Consider the following 22,162-nt stretch of genomic DNA (forward strand, 5'->3'; position numbering starts at 1 on the left):
CCACCCCCACCTCGTGATGGTTGGAACAGATTTATTGTGAGAGGATGGAAATGGAGAGAATAACAGAGGAAACAGTTCGGGGTGGGAATAAGGGAGACGGGGAAACAGGGAAGGGAAGAGTAACATTAGGGAGGGGGACAAGGTAGTGAGGTAATGGAGTGGGTTGAGTAGGTGAAACCAGTGTTGAGGTGAGACGGTCTGCCATACCAGAATGGGTTGGCTGGTTAACAAGGGTCCAAGTTGTGTGAGTTTATTTTTGAGAGAGGATGATAGCAGAGTGACTAATAGAGACAGGTTTAGGAAAGAAGAAAGAAGTGAGGGTGATAAATAATATTAGGTGGGGATAAAGAGTGATGGGACAGTGGAAAGGGTTGAATAGAAGGAGATGCAGCACTACTCCACATTATAGATAGTTGTGTAGGAGATATAAGATGTGTGCAGCGGAGATATAAGATGATGATGAGGCACCAGGGTGTATCCTCAAAGTAACATATCCAAGATGGTATTGTGACTGGAGAATTGAGGGGCGAGGGTAAGGTTGCCAAAGTGTAATCCCTGAATTATGATACCCAAGTATCATGATTCAGGAGGAAAGAAGAATATACACGGAGGAGGATTAAGGAAGGGAAATATACAATACACACAAATTTGGTAGTTTCCCCTCATTTGTGGGTAGGCCATGCCTGGAACTTGTAAACTGAAGAGATGATTGCTAAATGAGAGGTGCATCATAGACCTAGTGGTTAGATGGTGGGAATGTGAAGTTACAGAATTAGTAATAGACAGTGGCATGCATACACAAAACAATAAGTAAGGTGTAGTATGCACACTATCACATTATTCCAAGAAGTGTTTAACCATGTTTCACTAAACAATACTTTCTTCTGTTATCTTCTTGTTATTCTTTATCATATTATAACTGAAAGACTCATAATTTCCATATTCTGTGTTGTATGCTTCCATTTCTTCATCTGCCAATCTAAGCTTGTTCTCTCTGAAATATATTTTGAAATATTATACAGAAGTTATCAGAAATGCACTTATCTGTATGTTTTTATAAACAATCATGTGTCTGATACATGTATAAAGTGGCTGTTTCATGCTCATGTTTTTCATTTCATTTCTGACTGTCAAGGGAATACTCCAAACGTTTTAAAACTTCATGCAAGAGAGATCATTCTACATTGTTGTTTATACTATAGTTAAAAACAGTTCTTTTGAAAACACTTTGAAACTAATGTTTTTTACTTCCTGAAAATCAAAGAGGCTCGTATGTACACGAAAGGTGCTTAGCTTCATGCATACAAGATGCTAACAACACAGTTCTTTGGTTTAAACCATTACTGCTTTGAAATGAAATTCTTCATTTTTCACTCAACCTACCATTCTTGTATTGATTCCAGCATACCATTCTTTTACGGTTGTGCCATATCTACAATAGACCTAGTAGTTTTAAATTCATGAGGACTTGTCTCACTTAAGATCCATATAAATTTCCACAAAGTTGTGCATTTTTTATCAAAGCTGACAAATGAACATTTGTTTCCATAAATCAATTTTTGAATGTCAATTTAATTGCCCTAATATATTGCTTGTTTAGCTTTGTACACTATCAGCTTTGCCAAACCTTCTTTTATACAATCCACCTGTTTGTTTATATGTTCCATTTAGCCTTGCAACATTATGATTGCTTATATAACAACCTAAATTCTTACTGAGTAACTAACCTTAACACATTTTCTATACAATATATTACTAAATTTATGGCCTGGTGGAAAATAATCATCAATGAAACTAAGGAATTCTTCAGCTATATTAGTTCTTACTTCTTGATAAAATACTGGGTTGTATCCATAAAGTTTTCCTATTCCTATTCTTATACTGTGTGCTCTCAGTGTTTTTACATATCTCATCTTATTGGAGAACCCACTATATTTGCGTGCTTCATTATAATACCCTGCTGCCCCCATAAAGACATCTTCATCATTTATACATTTTTCAGTTGAAGATACATGTATGCATATACACATGCACAGCAATCATTTAGACCAGGGTTTCCCAACCAGGGTCCACATGGAACCCCAGGGGTCCACGAGTAAAAAATTGTAATTTGTGGGTCCATATATAAATTTCGTTTACTAGGAGATGTACCTGTATTTATTGAAATTTTCAAGATTTGTATTTGGAATAAAACGAAATTGTTTCATTGTTAGTTTTTACTAACCTACAAATATTTTATTTCAAAAATTTACATGTGCATGTATGGGGTCCACAGAGGATAAGATAGCTCTCAAGGGATCCACAAGTAAAATAAGGTTGGGAACCCCTGATTTAGACTATATATATATATATATATATATATATATATATATATATATATTTGTATAATATAGATAGATAGATAGATAGATTCTCACACACACACACACACACACACACACACACACACACATATATATATATATATATATCTATATATATATATACACATATATGCACACACACATACACACACACACATACAAGCACTAGCAATTGCCACAATGTATGTGCATGTGAGCACATGAAGCATTCTACAAATGTCACTTGCTTTTCTTATCACTGCTATGGTGACCTGTTTAGAAGGCTCAGTGCCACCCATGTAAGAAGACATTGTATATGTAACTAGAAAGCATTATGCAAATGTTTGCATAATTTGCATAATTTATTCAATATACAAATAAACCTCATCATTTTTAACTTGTATGTGTCATCATCATCATCATCATCATCATCGTTTAACGTCCGCTTTCCATGCTAGCATGGGTTGGACGATTTGACTGAGGACTGGTGAAACCGGATGGCAACACCAGGCTCCAGTCTAATTTGGCAGAGTTTCCGTGTATATATTCTGTAGAAGATTTTTTTTAGCAGAATTTGTCTTGTTTTGTTATGGTTACTTCTCACATGTCTGTGAAGATTTATTTGAATTGTCATGCAAGGCAGACCAAGTCATTTACACTAAGTAGCTTAAGTATTAGGTGAATACATTTTATAGAAAAACCAAAAGCAAAATGGTTATCATTGGAAGAATATTATTTAATTCTGTTTGATGTTAAATCAATAAAGCTTATGTATGAGCATTAATTGTTCTGAGAATCTTAAATCTCATAAACACAGCAGAGAAGTGGCCATTCTTCCTGAAATAGCCATCATGTAAGAAGAACTATATATCTCAGCATGACCTAACATTTTATAAAATCATGTAGAACCTATTATTTTTATTACATGTCCAACCCATACCAGCTGGGAACATGATCATTAAATGATGATGATGATGAGGATGATGATACTGGTAAAGGTAGTGAGCTGGTAGAATTGTTAGCTTACTGGATGAAACGCTTAGCTGTATTTCAACCATCGCTACATTCTGATTTCAGATTCTGCTGGGGTTGACTTTTGCCCTCCATCCTTTCGGGGTTGATAAATTAAGTACTAGTGAAACACTGGGGTTGATGCAATCGACTAGTTCCCTCTCACCAAATTTCAGGCCTTGTGCCTATAGTAGAAAAGATTAGTATTATTATTATTCCACCAAGGTTGGCTTTGCCTCTCATCATTTTGGGGTTGATAAAACAAATACCAGTTGAGCACTGGTGTCAATGTAATCAACATAGCCACTCCTCTGAACTTGCTGGCCTTGTGCCAAAATTTAAAACCATTGTTGTTATTATTATTATTGCTCATAGCAAATTTGTTGAAAGACGGGTGACTGTTGCAAGAATGGCCAGTATGAATGGACCAATTCTGAGAATACACCTGTAAAAAAAAAGGTTAATATAAAAGGAGAAAGGGCTCTATACCCCTTTCTTATTTTTCTGACCAGGCTCCCGTGGCTTTTATGGGTTTTTCCACGTGTAACCTTTCGAAGCACCTCCCCCTATTGGGAGTTTTATTTGTTGTACCTTTTCTGTTTTCCTCACTGTTTACACGAACGTTTTCTTTTCGGACAAAACCCTTTGTAACCATCGTCCTGTCTTTGTCCTTACATGTTTTTAATTTATATTAGCCCTTGTGGCCAATAAAACCAGAATTAATTATTATTATTATTATTATTATTATTATTATTATTATTATTTAGCATGCTGGGCAAAATGCTTAGCGGTATTTTGTCTGCCACTACATTCTGAATTCAAATTCTACCAAGGTTGACTTTGCTTTTCATCCTTTCAGTGCCGATAAATTGTTTACCAGTGAATACTGGGGGTCGATGTAATCCACTAACCTGCTCCCCTAAAATTTCAGGCCTTGTGCCTTTCGTAGAAAGGTTTATTATTATTATTAGTAATGGTAGTAGTAAGTAAGGCGGTAAGCTGGCAGAATTGTTAGCACACTGGACAAAATACTTCGCAGTATTTTGCCCATTGCTACGTTCTGAGTTCAAATTCCGCCGAAGTTGACTTTGCCTTTCATCCTTTCAGAGTCAATAAATTAAGTACCAGTTGTGTACAGGGGTCGATCTAATCGATTGGCCCCCTCCCCACAAATTTCAGGCCTCATTATTATTATTATCATTATTATTAACAAGAACTCTTTCATGGCCATATTTTTATTAAACTCCACTGCCTATATTAATTAATTTCAAAATTAATCAAGAAATTAGAGGGTCTTTGTAAAATAATTAACTTTTTCATTATTAAACTGGTGTTTAGAGCGTAACAAAAACATTTCTGACAAAATTATGATGAAAGGTTTTAATTTAAACCTGAATATTTTAATATAGTTTGGTATCATAGGACAAGAGGCCATTGTGAGCTAATTGATATCAAAACAGTTAAATAAAAAATATCTCACTATCTTCCAAATTATTCTCTTAGTTTCTTTTTCTGATGACTTGATTTTGTTAGCTCGTTGTTTCTATTTTTGGATGTTTGGATAGGAAGTTTGTTTTCTGGCACTGCATCGGTTACGATGAGTGTCCTGATCGATCTGATCATCAGAACAGCCTGCCTATGAAATTGACATAAAACTGGCTGAGCACTCCACAGACATGTGTACCCTTCACACATAGTTCTCGAGAAAATTCAGCATGACACACAATGTGACAATGCTGGGCCTTTGAAACACAAATACAACTCATTTTTGCCAGCTCAGTGGACTGGAACAACATGAAATAAAGTGGCTTGCTCAAGTAAACACCACTTAGCCAGAAATTGAACTTGTGACCTTATGATCATGAGCCATATATCCTAGCCAATAAACCATGTGGTCTGAGGTTCAATCCTATTGTGCAACACCTTAGGCTTCTAGTATAGAACTGGACCCACCAATGCCTTGTGAGTGGATTTGGTAGGAAACTGAATGAAGCTTGTTGTGTGTGTGTGTCTGATTGTTATAAAGGAATTTAATTCTTTCACACTATTCTGTGATAAAAATAATCATGTCTGGCCATGGGGAAATATTATCTTGCTTGGAAGCTGGAAAGCCAGCCATAGAAAATCTGCCTCAATAACCTCTGTCCAACCCATTAAAAGTGGACATTAAATGATGATGATGAGGATGATGTCAAAAAAATTGAAAACTTGTAATCCCTACATTGGTTTCATATTTTGGCACAAGGCCAGCAAGTTCAGGGAATGACTGGTTTGAACATAAAATAGGTAGAATACTTGGGCCAGATATGGCCAGTTTGGATTCTAAAGGGTTAAGTAAGGAATTGCATTTTCTCTTTACATGTGTGTGTGTCTATATGTGCATGTGTTTACATTGTATGTGTTGTATTATATGTATGTATGTATGTATGTATGTATGTATGTATGTATGCTTGTGGTGTTATCTGATATAGAAGTTTGTTGTTTGTGCATGATGACACTTTTCTCAGAAGTGTCTTTAGAATCAAGGTGATATATTTTGGGACCATTTACTCGTTTCAGTCATTGAACTGTGACCAACTATTTGTTTCAGTCATTGGCACTGCCTTGAAAGGCGTAGTCAAACAAATCGACCCCAAGTATCTATTTAAAAGTCTGGTACATATTTTGTCATTCTCTTTTGCAAAACTACTAGGTTACAGGACAAACACCAGTGGTGGTGAGGGACAAAGACACACACACACACGCACACACATTTATGCACAATAAGCTTTCACACAATTTCCATCTACCAAATTCATTCACAAGGCATTGGTTCGCCCAGTGATCCAGTAGAAGACACTTGCCCCCAAAGTGCCATGCAGTGGGACTGAACCCCAAACCACCTAGCCATAATCTGATGCTTCCATTAGCCATGAAAATATTAAAAAATTAAAATACAAAATAAAACATTTAAAAAAATATTTGCTTTCATTTGAAGACAAATGATGTGAAATCTGGATATGGAGTAAAATCTGTGTCATCACTTTTTAATTTTCAAGGTTTTTAGTCATTCACATCAAATCCAGTAATTATCTCAGTCTGATTTGTTTATCTTTTATGTTTTACTTGTTTCAGTCATTAGATTGTGGTCATGCTGGATCACCACCTTGAAGAAGTTTTAGTTGAATGAATCAACCCTAATACTTTTTTTCTTTTTTTTTTAAAGCCTGGTACTTATTCTGTCTCTTTTTCCAAACTGCTAATTTACGGGGATATAAACACACCAACACTGGTTGTCAAGTAGTGGTCAGGGACAAACACACACATACATGCACACACACATGTACAACAAGTTTATTTCATTTTCTGTGTACCAAATCACTCACAAGGCTTTGGTCGGTCCAAGCTCTAGTAACAGACATCCAGCCAAGGTGCCACTCAGTGCAACTGAACTCAGAACTACTGTGGTTGAAAAGCAAGCTTCGTACCACACAGCCATGCCTGCACTTATTCTTTCACTTGTTTCAGTCATTTGACTATGGCCATGCTGGAGCACTGCCTTTAGTCAAACAATTCAGCTCCAGGATTTATTCTTTGTAAGCCTAGTACTTATTCTATCAGTCTCTTTTACTGAACCGCTAAATTACAGGGATGTAAACACACCAACATCGGTTGTCAAGTAATGGTGGAGGGGATAGACACAGACACACAAATACACACACACACACACACACACACACTTATATGCACACACACACACACATACGATGAGCTTCTTTCAGTTTCCGTCTACCAAATCCTCTCACAAGGCTTTGGTTGGCCCGAGGCTATAGTAGAAGACACTCACCCAAGGTGCCACGCAGTGGGACTGAACCCATAACCATGTAATTGGGAAGCAAGCTTCTTACCACACAGCCATACCTGTGCCTATTATATCATCTATCTTTCTTTAATAAATGGCTATGTGAAACCTTTTTAACATAAAGGTACACACTGTTTTACACTAGCATGCACAACAAAAGCCTTGTGCTTGAGTGTGTGTTTGTGAGAGAAAGAAGAGGTGAGCTTCAGTATAGTTTTCATTTGGCAAATACTATTCAAAAGGCATTAATCATCTATACATGGTAGACCTGTTGCTTTCCCCCTATGTCATCTTTTATGACTGTTTTCACTCTATAACTGTCCATTCAGCATTCACTCCTTCTGTTTGGCACATGGAAAGTAATCCATCTCCCTCCCACACATTTCTCCTTAAAGGAAATTCAGTCATTGTTTGTAATATTGTGACCAACCATATAGAGGCACCATCACTAATTTAACCCTTTAGCGTTTAAACCGGCAACATCAGGCCCAAACATTCTACCTATTTTATGTTCAAATTGACCAGCTCTGGCTTCTCAAACTACCTTGTAATGTTTTTTCTAAAATATAACAATTACATCCACAAAATCTCGAAGCTAAAAGATAATGCATGATTATTTTAAAACAATGTGCATCAAATAAGCATTAAATCTGACAGAGTAATCTGAATTCTAAAGGGTTAAGGCAATGTAGATGTTATTATCATCATCAATATCGTCATCATCATTTTAACTTGCATTTTCACCATAGAGCATACAGAACAATTCAAAATGATTAGAGCCAAAATTATAAAGGTAAAGACTATGTCATGATTGAATAAATTCCATAAAAACCAATAATAATAGTTTTAAATTTTGGCACGAGGCCAGCAATTTCAGATGTAGGGTTAAGTCAATAACATTGACCTCAGTGCTCAACTAGTATGTATTTTATTAACCCGAAAGGTTGAAAAGTAAAGTCAACTTCAGTGGAATATGAACTCATAGTATAAAAGCGGACAAAATGCAACTAAGCATTTTGCCCAGTGTGCTAACGATTCTTATTTCTTTATTGCCCACAAGGGGCTAAACATAGAGGGGACAAACAAGAACAGACAAAGGGATTAAGTCGATTACATCGACCCCATTGCGTAACTGGTACTTAATTTATCGACCCCGAAAGGATGAAAGGCAAAGTCGACCTCGGCGGAATTTGAACTCAGAACGTAACAGCAGACAAAATACCGCTAAACATTTCGCCCGGCGTGCTAACGATTCTGCTAGCTCACTACCTTAATGAAAACTAATAATAATCCTTTCTATTATAGGCCAAGGCTTGAAATTCTGAGGGAGGGGTCTTAGTCGATTACATCGATCCCTGTGCATAACTAGTACTTATTTGATAGACCTTGATGAAAGGCAAAGTCGACCTTGGCGGAATTTGAATTCAGAACAGAGCGAAGAGTGAAATATTGCTAAGCATTTCATCCAGTGTGCTAACAATTCTGCCAGCTCACTGCCTTGCTTAATAATAATAATAATAATAATAATAATAATAATAATAACCTTTTCTACTGTAGGCACAAGGCCTGAAATTTTTAGGAAGGGAGCCAGTCGATTAGATCGACCCCAGTATGCAACTAGTACTTAATTTATCAACCCCAAAAGATGAAAGGCAAAGACCTCGGTGGAATTTGAACTCAGAACATAAAGACAGACAAAATACTGCTATGCATTTTGCCCGGCATGCTAACAATTCTGCCAGCTTGCTGCCTTAATGGAAACTAATAATAATAATAATGATAACAATTACGATACTGTTGTCATTGTGGTTTGACTCCACAGCAACCATCATCAAACAGGTCTATAAGCCAAGACATTCCAGCCATGGTTGTCTTGTTTTTTTGTATGAATGCATATACTACAGTATCATAGCCACAGGCATGGCTGTGTGGTAAGAAGCTTGCTTCCCAACCACATGGTTTGTTGTTCAGTCCCACTGTGTGGCACCTTGAGCAAGTGTCCTCTACTATAGCCTCCGGATGACCAAAGCCTTGTGAGTGGATTTGGTAGACAGAAACTGAAAGAAGTCCATCATATATGTGTGTGTGTCTGTGGTTGTCCCCCACCACCTCTTGACAACCGGTGCTTGTGTGTTTACATCCCCATAACTTAACAAAAGCGACCAATAGAATAAGTTGCAGGCTTTTAAAAAAATAATAATGGGGTTGATTCATTCAATTCGAAAATTCTCCAAGGTGGTGCCCCAGCATGGTCACAGTCTAATGACTGAAACAAGTAAAAGATAAAAAATATTTAATGTGTTCTGAGCTTATATAAGATGACAGGAAGCAATTTGAGGGTGATCTGACTGCTTTTTCTAGCAAGTCAAGTGGTCACATGGAGAGCTCTTCATTGACTCATTAACAATGTGTTTAGATATGGAGTGGTGGGGTGACAAACCTTTATCTTTTCTATTATCTTTTATTTGTTTAAGTCATTAAACTGTGGCCATGCTGGGGCATCACCTTGAAGAAGTTTTAGTTAAATGAATCAATTCCAGTACTTATTTTGTTTTTTAAGCCTGATACTTATTCTATCAGCTTCTTTTGCTGGACTGCTAAGTTATGGGGACATAAACACACCAACACTGGTTGTCAAGTGGGGTGTGGGGAGGACATAGACAGAAACAAACACACACACGCACACACACACACGCACACACACACACACACACACACACACACACACACACACACACATGTATATATATATATAGAGAGAGAAAGGAAATACAATGGGCTTCTTTCAGTCTCTGTCTACCAAATCCACTTACAAGGCTTTGGTTGGCCCAAGGCACTTGGCCAAGGTGCCATGCAGTGATACTGAACTCAGAATCATGTGATTGGAAAGCAAACTTCTTACCACACAGCCACACCTGTGCCTTTTGTTTGCAACCTTTAATATAAACCTAATTTTTACCTGCAAAGTGTGATCTTTTTTCCCCCCAAAATTTATCTGATTCTATTATTCAAATGCTATTTCTGGTCTTAAGAGATGGAGAATTCAATTGTTTGGAAGTGTTCCATTTAATTTCTTAGAACCCATTCTATCATTTCTGAGCAATTGCTAAATAAATTATGGTTTTAACGATAATTATAATTATGGTATAAATTTAGTCTGCAAACAAATGAGATGAATACTAAACACTAATCTAGCAAACAAATTCTTTGGCTGTGAGTAAAAAAAATTCCAGAAACTGAACATAGAAATGGTTGACAAAAGGTAGTGAGAGGCAAAACAAGGAAATTTCTTTTGAGTTGGGATGTTCAACAATGGATTCTATGAATTTTTATGGTAACAATGGAATCTACACAAAAGTGTTTTCTATTTATTATTTGTCTGCATGGTAGTGGGTGCAAAATAAGGAAGGAACAGAGAGAAATGGCAGTGAGGAAGAAGAATGTGAAAATAAAGTATTAAAAAAAAAAAAATTAAATGTGTTGGAGAGAATTCAAAGAATAAAACTATAAAATATTGATTGAAAGAGAACATTTCTCAATTTAACTATTTTCTCTAATGTTTGGAAGTAAAAAAAGAAAACAGAAAAATCAATTACCTAATTTATATTAATGCAACTCTCAGAATGGATAAACACCTTTGATATGTCATAAAAGACCAAATTCCTCATAATAATGGAACTATATTGTTAACAACTTTTGATGGTCTGTATTATACAGATTAAAGAAAAATATTTTATAAATTCCCCCAAATTCTTCATTTAGAGTATTTGCATGGTAAATCACCAGTAACTTTATAGGGCAGAATACATTAGAATGTGGGGAGGGGAATATCTTTTTTCATCTTTTATTTGTTTGTCATTAGGCTGTGGCCATTTTGGAGCACCACCTTGAAAAATTTTAGTCAAACAAATCGACCCTAGTACTTATTTTTTTAAGGCTGACCCTTATTCCACCAGTCTCTTCTGCCAAACTGCTAAGTTACAAGTGGTGGGGAACAAACAGATACAAAGACACACACACATACACACTGTGGACTTTAAGTTTCCATCTATCAAATCTACTCACAAGACTTTGGTTAGCCCAAGGCTATACTAGAAGACACTCGCCCAAGGTGCCATGCAGTAGGACTGAACAACAAACTGTGTGGTTGGGAAGCAAGCTTCTAACAATACAGCCACACCTGTGATTTTTTTATAAAGAACATTTGCATAGTCAAAATCAAATAACAACATTGGAAAATCTCTGAAGGATACCTTATGCAAGAAAAAAAAGTGTGAGCTACGATTAGTTAAAAATTATTTTCAACTTACTACCACAAGTCTGGAAGCCAGCACTTGACTATATATTCTTCATGCAGTATGGCACCCATGGAAAATTTCTAATGATATTATTTTAATTTGTCTGATCAGTGAATGATCATCACACAAAATTTATTTCTGTTTTTCTGAGATCTTGGTAGCCATGGAGTTGAATCTGCACACTGAAGAGCCCCAATAAGACTGGAACATATCTGAAGTTGTCATACCAGGGCTCCAAAGACTAGTCAGATGCATCCAACTAATTTTAAGGAGATGAGATTGAAATGTCAAGAGTTCTCTTCCTTGTTCCTGCTGAGAATAGTTTTCAGCTAAACATGTTTTCTTCTCATTGGGGTTATAATTTCCATTAATTAAGAAATATTTTTTAGCTCACAACCTCATGTAAGGTAGACTTCATACACAGGCATATTAAATAATGCATACATTTATATTAAACTTGGTTCTATATGCTAAGACATGGAAGATATTCACTGCAGAAGTCTTGTTTCAGAAACAAATTTCTCCTTATAAGCTTTGTGTGCAAAAACGCATTGAGCCAGGGTCTGAATGACTTCGGTAGACCAGCTTGACACATGTTTCAGAGTGATTATACTGCCTCAGTGATAGACACCATTTCAATCATTCATGGCCATGTCTAAATTTCTATTTCTGCATGTAAACTACAAATAATACAGCCTCTGATTTGTGCAGAGGCTTTTTTTATGGAGATCTAATTAATTTATGTTAAGAACACAAAGCAATGATCATCAAAATAATGATGTGTACATTAAGAGCCTGTTAAATATACATGTATGCATAGTTATTTTGATTTTTTTTTTTTTTGTTGCTGCATCATCATCACCATCAGTAACATCCATTTTCCATGCTGGCATGGATTGGATGGTTTGACAGAAGCTGGCAAGGCCAGGAGCCATAGCAGGCTCCATAGTCTATTTTGGCATGGTTTCTACAGCTGGATGCCCTTCCTAATGCCAACCACTTTACATAGTATATTGGGTGCTTTTTATATGGTACCAACACCAGCACTTTTTATATGGCACCAGCACTACTGCTTTTTATGTGACACCAGCACCAGTGTTTTTTACATTTCACTGCACCAGTGCTTTTTATGTGGCACCAGCACCTACATCTTGACAAACCTCTGCACACATCAAATGTATTATTTACTGAAATAGTGTCTGTCACTGAGCAGACATAATCACAGCAAGTCTTAAAGTCTTTCTTCAAATATCCACGACCTGCTCAATAATATTCTTTTGCATTGTATATTCTATATCTATGGACTACTCACTAATATTCTATTTCACTGTATACTGGCACAAGCATGGCTGCCTAGTTAAAAAGCTCACTTTATAATATATATATATACATCCCCATACACACACATGCACTTACAAAACATAGACACACATAGAGGGATACGCATGCGTAGACACATACAATAGGAATACAAAATACAAAATGGCTGATAGTTAGCAAGGTGAGACACACATAAGAAAGAAGAAAGCAAAGGACCACTGATGAGGTCACAGAAGTGTGACGAAAGAACTCTGGCCGAAATAGGATTAATGTAATGTAATGTAATATAAAGCTGAAGCAAATTAACACCAAATATACAGTGCATGTGTTTTTATTGGCTAAACTGGCAATATGACCATCCCCAAATACAACAACATATATATATATAGAGACATGTATGTATGTGTATATCTTTGTACCTGTGTTTGTTTCTTTATGTCCCTGTAACTTTCAGCAAAAGTAACTGATAGAATAAGAACTAGATTTTAAGAAAAAATTAGCATTGGGGTCGATTTATTCATCTAAATCTTCCAATGGCTGTGCCCCAGCATGACCACTGACAAATGACTGAAGCAAGTAAAAGATTAAAGATAAATACATGAAATGATTTACTAGCATTCATAACATAAAAATCAAAACATTTTTGCACCACCTCCTATATTTTATTAATACTTGTCATTCTCACTGACAAAGTTGTAAGGTTCATTCTGTATATATTAAATCTATCTTTCACTATTTTACTAACAGAACATCAGTCAGAAAATATAAATGAGAAATTTTATGCATAACGTTTCATTTCTTTTCTTTTCATCTCTTTGAATTTAATTGATCAACTTATATATCAATATTTTTTGTGTTTCTTTTGTAGAATGAATTATCTCAGAATCTTCAGTCTTTATCAGAGAAAGCCAAATCAGGAACAATATTTATTCAGAGATTAAAATCAATGACAGACAGAGTAGAGGTAAAGAAAACCATTTTCTTTTCAACTGGGAATATTTAAATAATTTTGTTGCATCTTAACAGATGCATAGCAACAAACCTAGAATTTTCAAAAATTTCAATCATTTCACCTATTGAGAAGTAATCCTGTTTAACAAATACATAGAACTGTTAATTAATAAATGCTAGCATTATTTACCTTAGCATCTACACATCATCATCATCATCATCCTTATTTGACGCCTGTTTTCCATTCTAGCATGGATTGAATAGTTTGACAGAAGCTGCCAAGGCCAGGAACTGCACCAGGCTTCATTGTTTTAGTAAGGTTTCTACTGCTGGATGACCTTCCTAACGCCAACCACTTTACAGAGTGTACTGGGTGCTTTTCATGTGGCACAAGCAGGCACTAGCACCAGTGCTTTTTATATAGCATCAGCACCAGTGCTTTTTACATGGCACTAGCACCAGTCCTTTTTACATGGCACCAGCACATAGACATTTCTTTATGTTCACCTGGGTCATCTCTACCTTTCATCCCTTTATAAAATAAAATACCAATCACATACTAGGATCAGTGCAAAAGATTTGCACCCTCCCCTCAAAAGTTCTCCAACCCTGCTATGGACTGGCATTTCATTCAAGGAAAATGTTCTTATATATTGATCACTTATACACCATGGAAACTGGCCTTTTAAGTCCTTGGGCTCAAAGAAGAAAAAAGAATAGACATGTAAAGGGAAACATTTTTTATCCTTCTAAAATATTTATGAAAATGGAAGCAACATATTATTGTGTTGACAGAAAAAATAGCTTATAATCTATGTAGACAAAACTGCTTATCCATTAGTTTATTAAGACTAAATCAATATGGTTTTAATTCATTAATGAAACATTATTGAAGATAGGAATTAAAAGAATTCTATGGACTTTCCAGCCTTCTAATCTTTAATTGACATTCACTAATTAATTTATATGGTGTTTCATTTATGTGTGTGTGTGTGTGCGTGTATATATATATATATATATATATATATATATATATATATATATATATATATATATATATGTATGTGTGTGTGTGTGTGTGTGTGTGTATGTATATGTATATAGCATAGTCGATGCCAGTGCCACCTGACTGGCACCTGTGCTGGTGGCATGTAAAAAGTACCATTTGAACGTGGTTGATGCCAGTGCTGCTTGACTGGCTCCCATGCCTGTGGCACATAAAAAGCACCCACTACACTTTTGGAGTGGTTGGCATTAGGAAGGGCATCCAGCTGTAGAAACCTTGCCAGATCAGATTGGAGTTTGGTGCAGCCTCCTAGCTTGCCAGTTCTCAGCCAAACCGTCCAACCCATGACAGCAAGGAAAGCAGACGTTAAACGATGATGATGATGATATATATCATCGTCATCATCATCATCCTTTAATGTCTGTTTTTCGTGCTGGCATGGGTTGGGTGGTTTGACCAGAGTTGGCAGGCTGGAGAGCTGCACCAGGTTCCCATCTGATTTGGGTTGGTTTCTATGGCTGGATGCCCTTCCTAATGCCAATCACTTTACAGTGTGTTGGGTGCTTTTGATGTGGCACTGGCACAAATGCTCTTTACGTGGCAGTAGCATGAGTGCTTTTTACATGGCACTAGCTCTTGTAGACAAACCTTCTTCACCAGGGGATGTCACCTTAACACTTCTGCTGTGGAGGTCTTCTTGAGTACAGCAAAGTGCCAGGTATCTCAGTTCTTTATCTTCTTATCTGAAAGGTTCAGGTGGTGCCCCACCATGGCCACAGTCTAATGACTGAAACAAGTAAAAGATAAGTATATATATATATATAAGATTAAATAGTTATCTTTCAATTTGGTACAGGCATAGCTGTGTGGTTAAGAAGCTCACTTTGCAGCCACATGCTTTCAGGTTCAAACTTATTACTTGGCACCTTAGGCAAATGTCTTTTATTATAGCCCTGTGGAAACCAATGCTTTGTAAGTGAATTTGATTGACAGAAATTGTAGAAGCCCATTGCTTATATGTGTGTGTGTGTGTGTTTGTTTGTGTTTGCATTTGTCCTCCTCACTACTGCTTGATAACTTGTGCATTGTTTTGTTTACATCTCCATAACTTAGTGGTTTGACAAAAGAGACTGATTGTGTAAGTACAGGTATTTAAAAAAAGAGAATGGTACTGTGTCAGTTTGTTCGATTAAACTCTTCAAGGCAATGCCCCTGCATGGCCACAGTCCAGTAACTGAAACAAATAAAAGAAGATGATTACATGTTTGTCAGTTTTAAATGCTATCATTGTAATCAAATTTCCCCCACATCCTCCAACCATCATTTACTCATTAAACCCTTGTGTTTTCCCAACCACATGGTTCCAGGTTCAGTTCCACTGTGTGGCATCATGGGCAAGTGCCTTGTGAGTGGATTTGGTTGACGGAAACTTAAAGAAGCCTGTTGTGTGTGTGTGTGTGTGTGTGTGTGTGTGTGTGTGTGTGTCTGTGTGTGTATGTATGTGTGTGCGTGTGTGTCCTCCACCACCACTTGACAACTGGTGTTGGTATGTTTACATCCCTGTGGCCTAGTGGTTCAACAAAAGAGACCAATAGAATAAGTAACCAGGCATAAAAAAATAAGCACTTAGGTGGATTTGCTTGACTAAAATTCTTCAAGGTGGTGCCCTAGCATGGCTGCAATCTAATGACTGAAACAAGTAAAAGATGAACTTTGGTAGTTCTATACCCATCATGTTTGTAACAATAGTGCTTCACGTCTGGTCCATTTGAGTTAGTTGAGCGGGTAATTAAAACCATCCACAACCCACACTCGACTTAAGTACACAAGCCAAACTCACTTAAATGGTTCGCCCACATCTGTTTCACTTTTGTGCAAGTTAAGACTGCTGTCAATAACACTCAGTAACAAAATTTTCGTTTATCACATTGCATGAAAGTTTTCTATTGATTCCAAATTGCAATCAGAGAAATCTTATAAACTCTGCTGAATCCAGTGAGGCTCTATAACCAATACTCCTGCCAGTGACACCACCTTAATTACTAACCATTCCACCTCTAATCCAATTTTGCACACCTATGATAAAACACCTCCCAAACTCTTCTCTCTCTCTCTCTCCCCTTCTCTCTCTCTCTCTCTCTCTCTCCCCTTCTCTCTCTCTCTCTCTCTCTCTCTCTCTCTCTCTCTCCCTCTCTCTCTCTCTCTCTCTCTCAAGCCCACCCTTAATACTAAGTGTGAAAACATCTCTGGTCACTTCAGCTAAACTAGATAACCAGTTATGACAGTATCTCTTTATTCCCTAGAAACAAAGTGCACTCGGGCTGGCCCCTGTACTCACTGAACCTTTTATCCATTCTCTTGTATGTATTTAACCCAACTTGTATATCTAATCCAACAGTGTGTCCCATTCACACAAAAGATAACCTCTCTATGCCGGTCAACTAATAATCTATTCCCCTCACTTACATCTTATCACTTTGACATTTGGATTACTCTGTCAAATGTGATACTTATTTATTCACATTGTTTTGAATTAATGATGCATTATCTCATAACTTCAAGATTTCAGTATTATTGTTTATTTTTACTCTGATATTGTAGCGTATGTGCGGGAGGCTACATCATGCCATTTTGAATATAAAACAGGTAGAATCATCAACTTTATTTCATATATCAGGATTTAGTTTCTTCTTTGCTGTACGCTTCCTTTATGGTGATGACGTTGATGACTCTATAGACAAATTCTAGCATAGAAGAGTCAGTGGCATTGACTACATAGCTGAGGTTGATTTTGTTGAGCTTTTCTCTCCTGTCATTTGAGTTCTTTCTTTGCTCTTTTGGTGGCTTTGAAGTTTTTGGTTCTGAGGGTGAGGGAACACTGCCAGTTGGTACAGTCTTGGGATTGTGTTTCAAATGATTTAGGCTCATTTCCAGTGTTTTCAGTGTTGCTTTGAGTTGGTCATTGTCTCTTTGAAGATATTTGGGCTTGTTTAAAAGCTAAAGAGTTAAAGATAATGGAAACAGTTATAAATGATTGTTACTTTGAATCTCTTCCCCTCTGCAGTGGCCACCAGTATATTTTTTATAAGACCAAACCTATAAATTGTTTGTCAGTCTTAAAATTGGCAAAACTATTCATGTTGCCTTTGACATAAGTAAAACCTTGCATTATATCTGATTTCAGAACCTCCTACCAAAATTGCCTACCTTTGAGCTCCATGCATCAGCTATCTGTTACATTCTATTTTAGTGTGTTTCAAGATCTGCTTTCTCAGATAACTTTTCTTTCCCTGCATCAGCATCCCATGCACTTTTAAATCCAGCAAGAGTACCCCTATGATGATGATGCCATCCTTCACTTCTTTATAACCTTTCACACAGGCATCATTTATATACAGCCTGGACCAAATGTACATGAAGAATGATCTGCTACCAACCAAGACAAGCAAGACACAGTCAAAGAAATACACTAACAACATTACAACCTCTCATCAACAACCAGTCACTAAAACCTTGATCCATTAGCATTTAAACTGGCCAGATTTGGCCTCATACATCTACTCTGCAATGTCATTCTAAAAATAAACAATCACATCATTGAAATCTCAAAGCTGCAAGATAATGCACGATTAATATAAAGCAATGTGAATAAATAAGCATTACATTTGACAGAATAATAATAATCATCATCATCATCATCATTGTCTATGCTGGCATGGGTTGGATGGTTTGACCAGGGTGGCAAGCGGGAAGGCTGCACCGGACACTAGTCTGATTTGGCATAGTTTCTATAGGTGGATTCCTTTCCTAATACCAACCATTCCAAGAGTGTAATGGGTGTTTTTCACATCTCACTGGCACAGGTGCCATTTGTGTGACACCAGTATCTGCCATGACTACAATTTTACTTAGCTTGATGGGTCTTCTTCTCAAGCACGACATAATGCCAAAGGTCTTGGTCATTGCCTCTATGAGGCCTAACACTCGAAAGGTGCTTTTTACGTGCCACCAACATGGGTGCCAGTTACGTGACACCAGCATCAGCCACGACTACAATTTCACTTGACTTGACGTGTCTTCTCAAGCACAGCATATCACCAAAGGTCTCAATCACTAGTCGTTGCCTCTGTGAGGCCCAAAGTTTGAAGATTATGCTTCACCACCTCATCCCATGTCTTCCTATGTCTACCTCTACCACAGGTTCCCTCCACATTTAGAGATCAGCACTTCTTTGCACAGCTATCCTCATCCATACGCATCACATGACCATATCAGTGCAGTCATCTCTCTTGAACACACCACATCTGATGCTTCTTATGCCCAACTTTTCTCTCAAGATGCTTACTCTCTGTTGAACATGCACACTAACATTGCACATCCAGCGAAGCATACTGGCTTCATTTTGTTCAAGCCTATACATGTCCTCGGCTGTCACAGCCCATGTTTCACTGCCATGTAGCATAGCTGTTTGCACACAGGCATCGCACAATCTGCCTTTCACTCTGAGGGAGAGGTCCTTTATTGCCAGCAGAGGTAGGAACCCTCTGAACTTTGCCCAGCCTAATTTTATTCTCACAGCTACACTCTCAGAGCATCCACCTCCACTACTATGGTTAAACCTTTTAATGAGGAAGAATACATTTTACAATTTATAAAATTCACCACCATCTCTCTCTCTCTCTCTCTCTCTTTTTCTCTTTAACTGGGGTAACTATGTATCTCCTCCTCTACAGCAAAACATCTGTTTCTGTGCTTCTATCACAGTTTAAATTTCTCAACACTTTGCACAAAGCCAGCTCCCTCAAAACTATTTGCACCTCAGTTGAAGGGTTTTGTATTGTGAGTTACTTGCTTACTATTGATGATGTAAAAAATACCCAGTACACTGTAAACTGGTTGGTATTAGGAAGTGAATCCAACCATAGAATCTATGCCAAAGCTCCTGTCAAACCATCCAACTCATGTCAGATGGAAAACAAATGTTAAACGATGATTGTGATGATATACTAACCAATCAATAGCAACAGTTTGGTATCATTAATCAGATAAAGACAAATATTTATAGAAAAGTTTTTGCAGCATTGTAGAATCCTTAATCCAAAATACCATCCAATCCAAGGGATTTCTCATTTTTGTTGTAGTTCTTTCATGTTGGAATCATTTACATAAAATTATATAAATAACATATGTAATGTTGTTTTGTTTAATGACAGAAATTATTGCTGACTAATAGAAAGCATTTCATTGCTATATGTTATATTCTTCTTAGACTTGTGAGTCAGAGAAAAGAAATTGGAGGGGGCAGTTGTTCTTGATGTTCAAGGAGATCTTGGACAATGGACCTCGATTATTCCATGACGTTCTCCTGTGTCAGAAGGAGCACGTCATTATCATTTTTTTTTCCCTTTTATTAACTGTTGTATACTTCCTTTCTTTGGTTTATTGTATACTTTGTATACTTTCAATTGTTTTTGTTTCTTTAAATCATTTCATTATATGTAACCCCCCCACACTTTGTCTGTCTTTGTATCGTCTCCCTCATCCTTCACCCTGATGGCAAATAAAAGAAATCATTGTTATTATTATTATTATTATTATCATCATAATCATTAAAGACTCCCGGATAGTTTTTAATTACCAGTTATTAATATTATTTTGGCAGTGAGCTAGCAGAATCATTAGCACGCCAGCAAAATGCTTAGCAGCATTTCATCCATCTTTACGTTCTGAATTCAAATTCCACTGAGGTCGACTTTGCCTTTCACTCTTTCGGGGTTGATGAGATAAGTACCAGTTACACACCAGGATCACTGTAATCACCTTGCCCCCTCCCCAAAAATTTTAGGCCTTGTGCCCATTATTGAAAGGATTATTATCATTACTATTCATTATTATTATTATTGAGTGAGAGAGCAGTGCATGCCATCAAAGTTACACTGGGGTAAAATATACGAAGCCCAGTATACCCATCATGACTACCCATCTGATAAGGGTACGCCAGGCACATGCATCACAACCATATGTGCGCGACATGGTGATCTCATATCAAGATAAACGGCGCATTATTATTATTATTATTATTATTATTATTATTATTATTATTCTGATTTATATTATGTCTTAGCTCTATCCTGCAGCTTAGAAATGCAACATTTTTCTAAATGCGTGCTGTTCCAAGTATTGCTGCCAACTGTGTACCTCCTATAAAGTTTGGTATTTGCAGCTTTTCATGCCAGAATATCATTTTCTTTGAGATGGTCTCAAGTGCACCTTATCACAATAGGTACCACACTCACTTTTGAGGCTCTATGAATGTGTTTCATTTCCAATGCTAGTTCTTCATACTTCTCAACTCTCTCTCTTCCTCTATCTTCACAATATTCTGGTCTGTAGGTATAGTTTCAGTGATGATAGTTCATTCTTTGGACTCCTTCCATAGGGGAGTGATATCTGGTTGTTTATATTACAGCTTCTTATCTGTATAGATTGGTGAATCCCATGTGAGTTTCACCTGACCATTTTCTGCATATGGTAAAGGTTGATACTTATGCCACTTGTTGGAATTTCTTAGCCCATACTTCCTGCACAACTCCCAGTGTGTCTGCACTGCCACTTTGTCATAGCATTTTTGTATTATTATTATTATTATTATTATTATTATTATTATTATTATTATTATTATTAGTATCATTATTATTATTATCATGGTGGGCTGGCAGAATCCTTAGCATGCTGGGCAAAATGTTTAGCAGTATTTTGCCTGTTGTTATGTTCTGAGTTCAAATTCCGCTGAGGTCACTTCACCTTTCATCCTTTTAAGGTCGATAAGTTAAGAACCAGTGAAACACTGGGATCAATGTAATCAACTAGTCCCCTCCCCCAAAATGGCTGCCCTTGTGGAAAAATTTGAAACCATTATTATTATTATTATTATTATTATTATTATTATTATTGTTGTTGTTATTAAGGTGGCGAGCTGGTAGAATCATCAGCATGCCGGATGAAATGCTTAGTGGTATTTGCCTGTCTTCACATTCTGAGTTCAAATTCTACCAAGGTCGACTTTGCTTTTCATCCTTTCAGGGTCGATAAATTAAGTACCAGTGAAACATTGGGGGCGATGTAATTGACTAGTCCCCTCCCCACAAATTAGTAGAAAGGATTATTATTATTACTATTATTATTATTATTATAGTAGAAAGGATCATTATTATTATTATTATTATTATTATTATTATTATTATTATTATTATTATCATTATCATTATAAAAAAGACAGTAAGCTGATAGAGTCATTAGCACACCAGACAGAATGCTTAACAGCATTTCATTCATCTTTACATTCTGTGTTCAAATTCCACTGAAGTTGACTTTGCCTTTCATCCTTTTAGAG

At 36.7% G+C, this 22,162-nt stretch overlaps 1 protein-coding gene across 1 annotated transcript in view; it reads left to right on the forward strand.

The window, feature by feature from the left end:
- LOC106868414 (E3 ubiquitin-protein ligase TRIM9) overlaps window positions 1-22,162 on the forward strand; it is a 68,926-nt gene that overhangs the window by 26,727 nt on the left and 20,037 nt on the right. Inside the window, exon 2 of the mRNA XM_014913658.2 lies at window positions 13,681-13,776. Within this exon, the coding sequence (XP_014769144.1) occupies window positions 13,681-13,776 (96 nt within the window). The remainder of the gene's footprint in view (window positions 1-13,680; window positions 13,777-22,162) is intronic.

Source organism: Octopus bimaculoides, chromosome 11 (genome assembly GCF_001194135.2).
Source record: "Octopus bimaculoides isolate UCB-OBI-ISO-001 chromosome 11, ASM119413v2, whole genome shotgun sequence".
Classification (NCBI taxonomy): domain Eukaryota; kingdom Metazoa; phylum Mollusca; class Cephalopoda; order Octopoda; family Octopodidae; genus Octopus; species Octopus bimaculoides.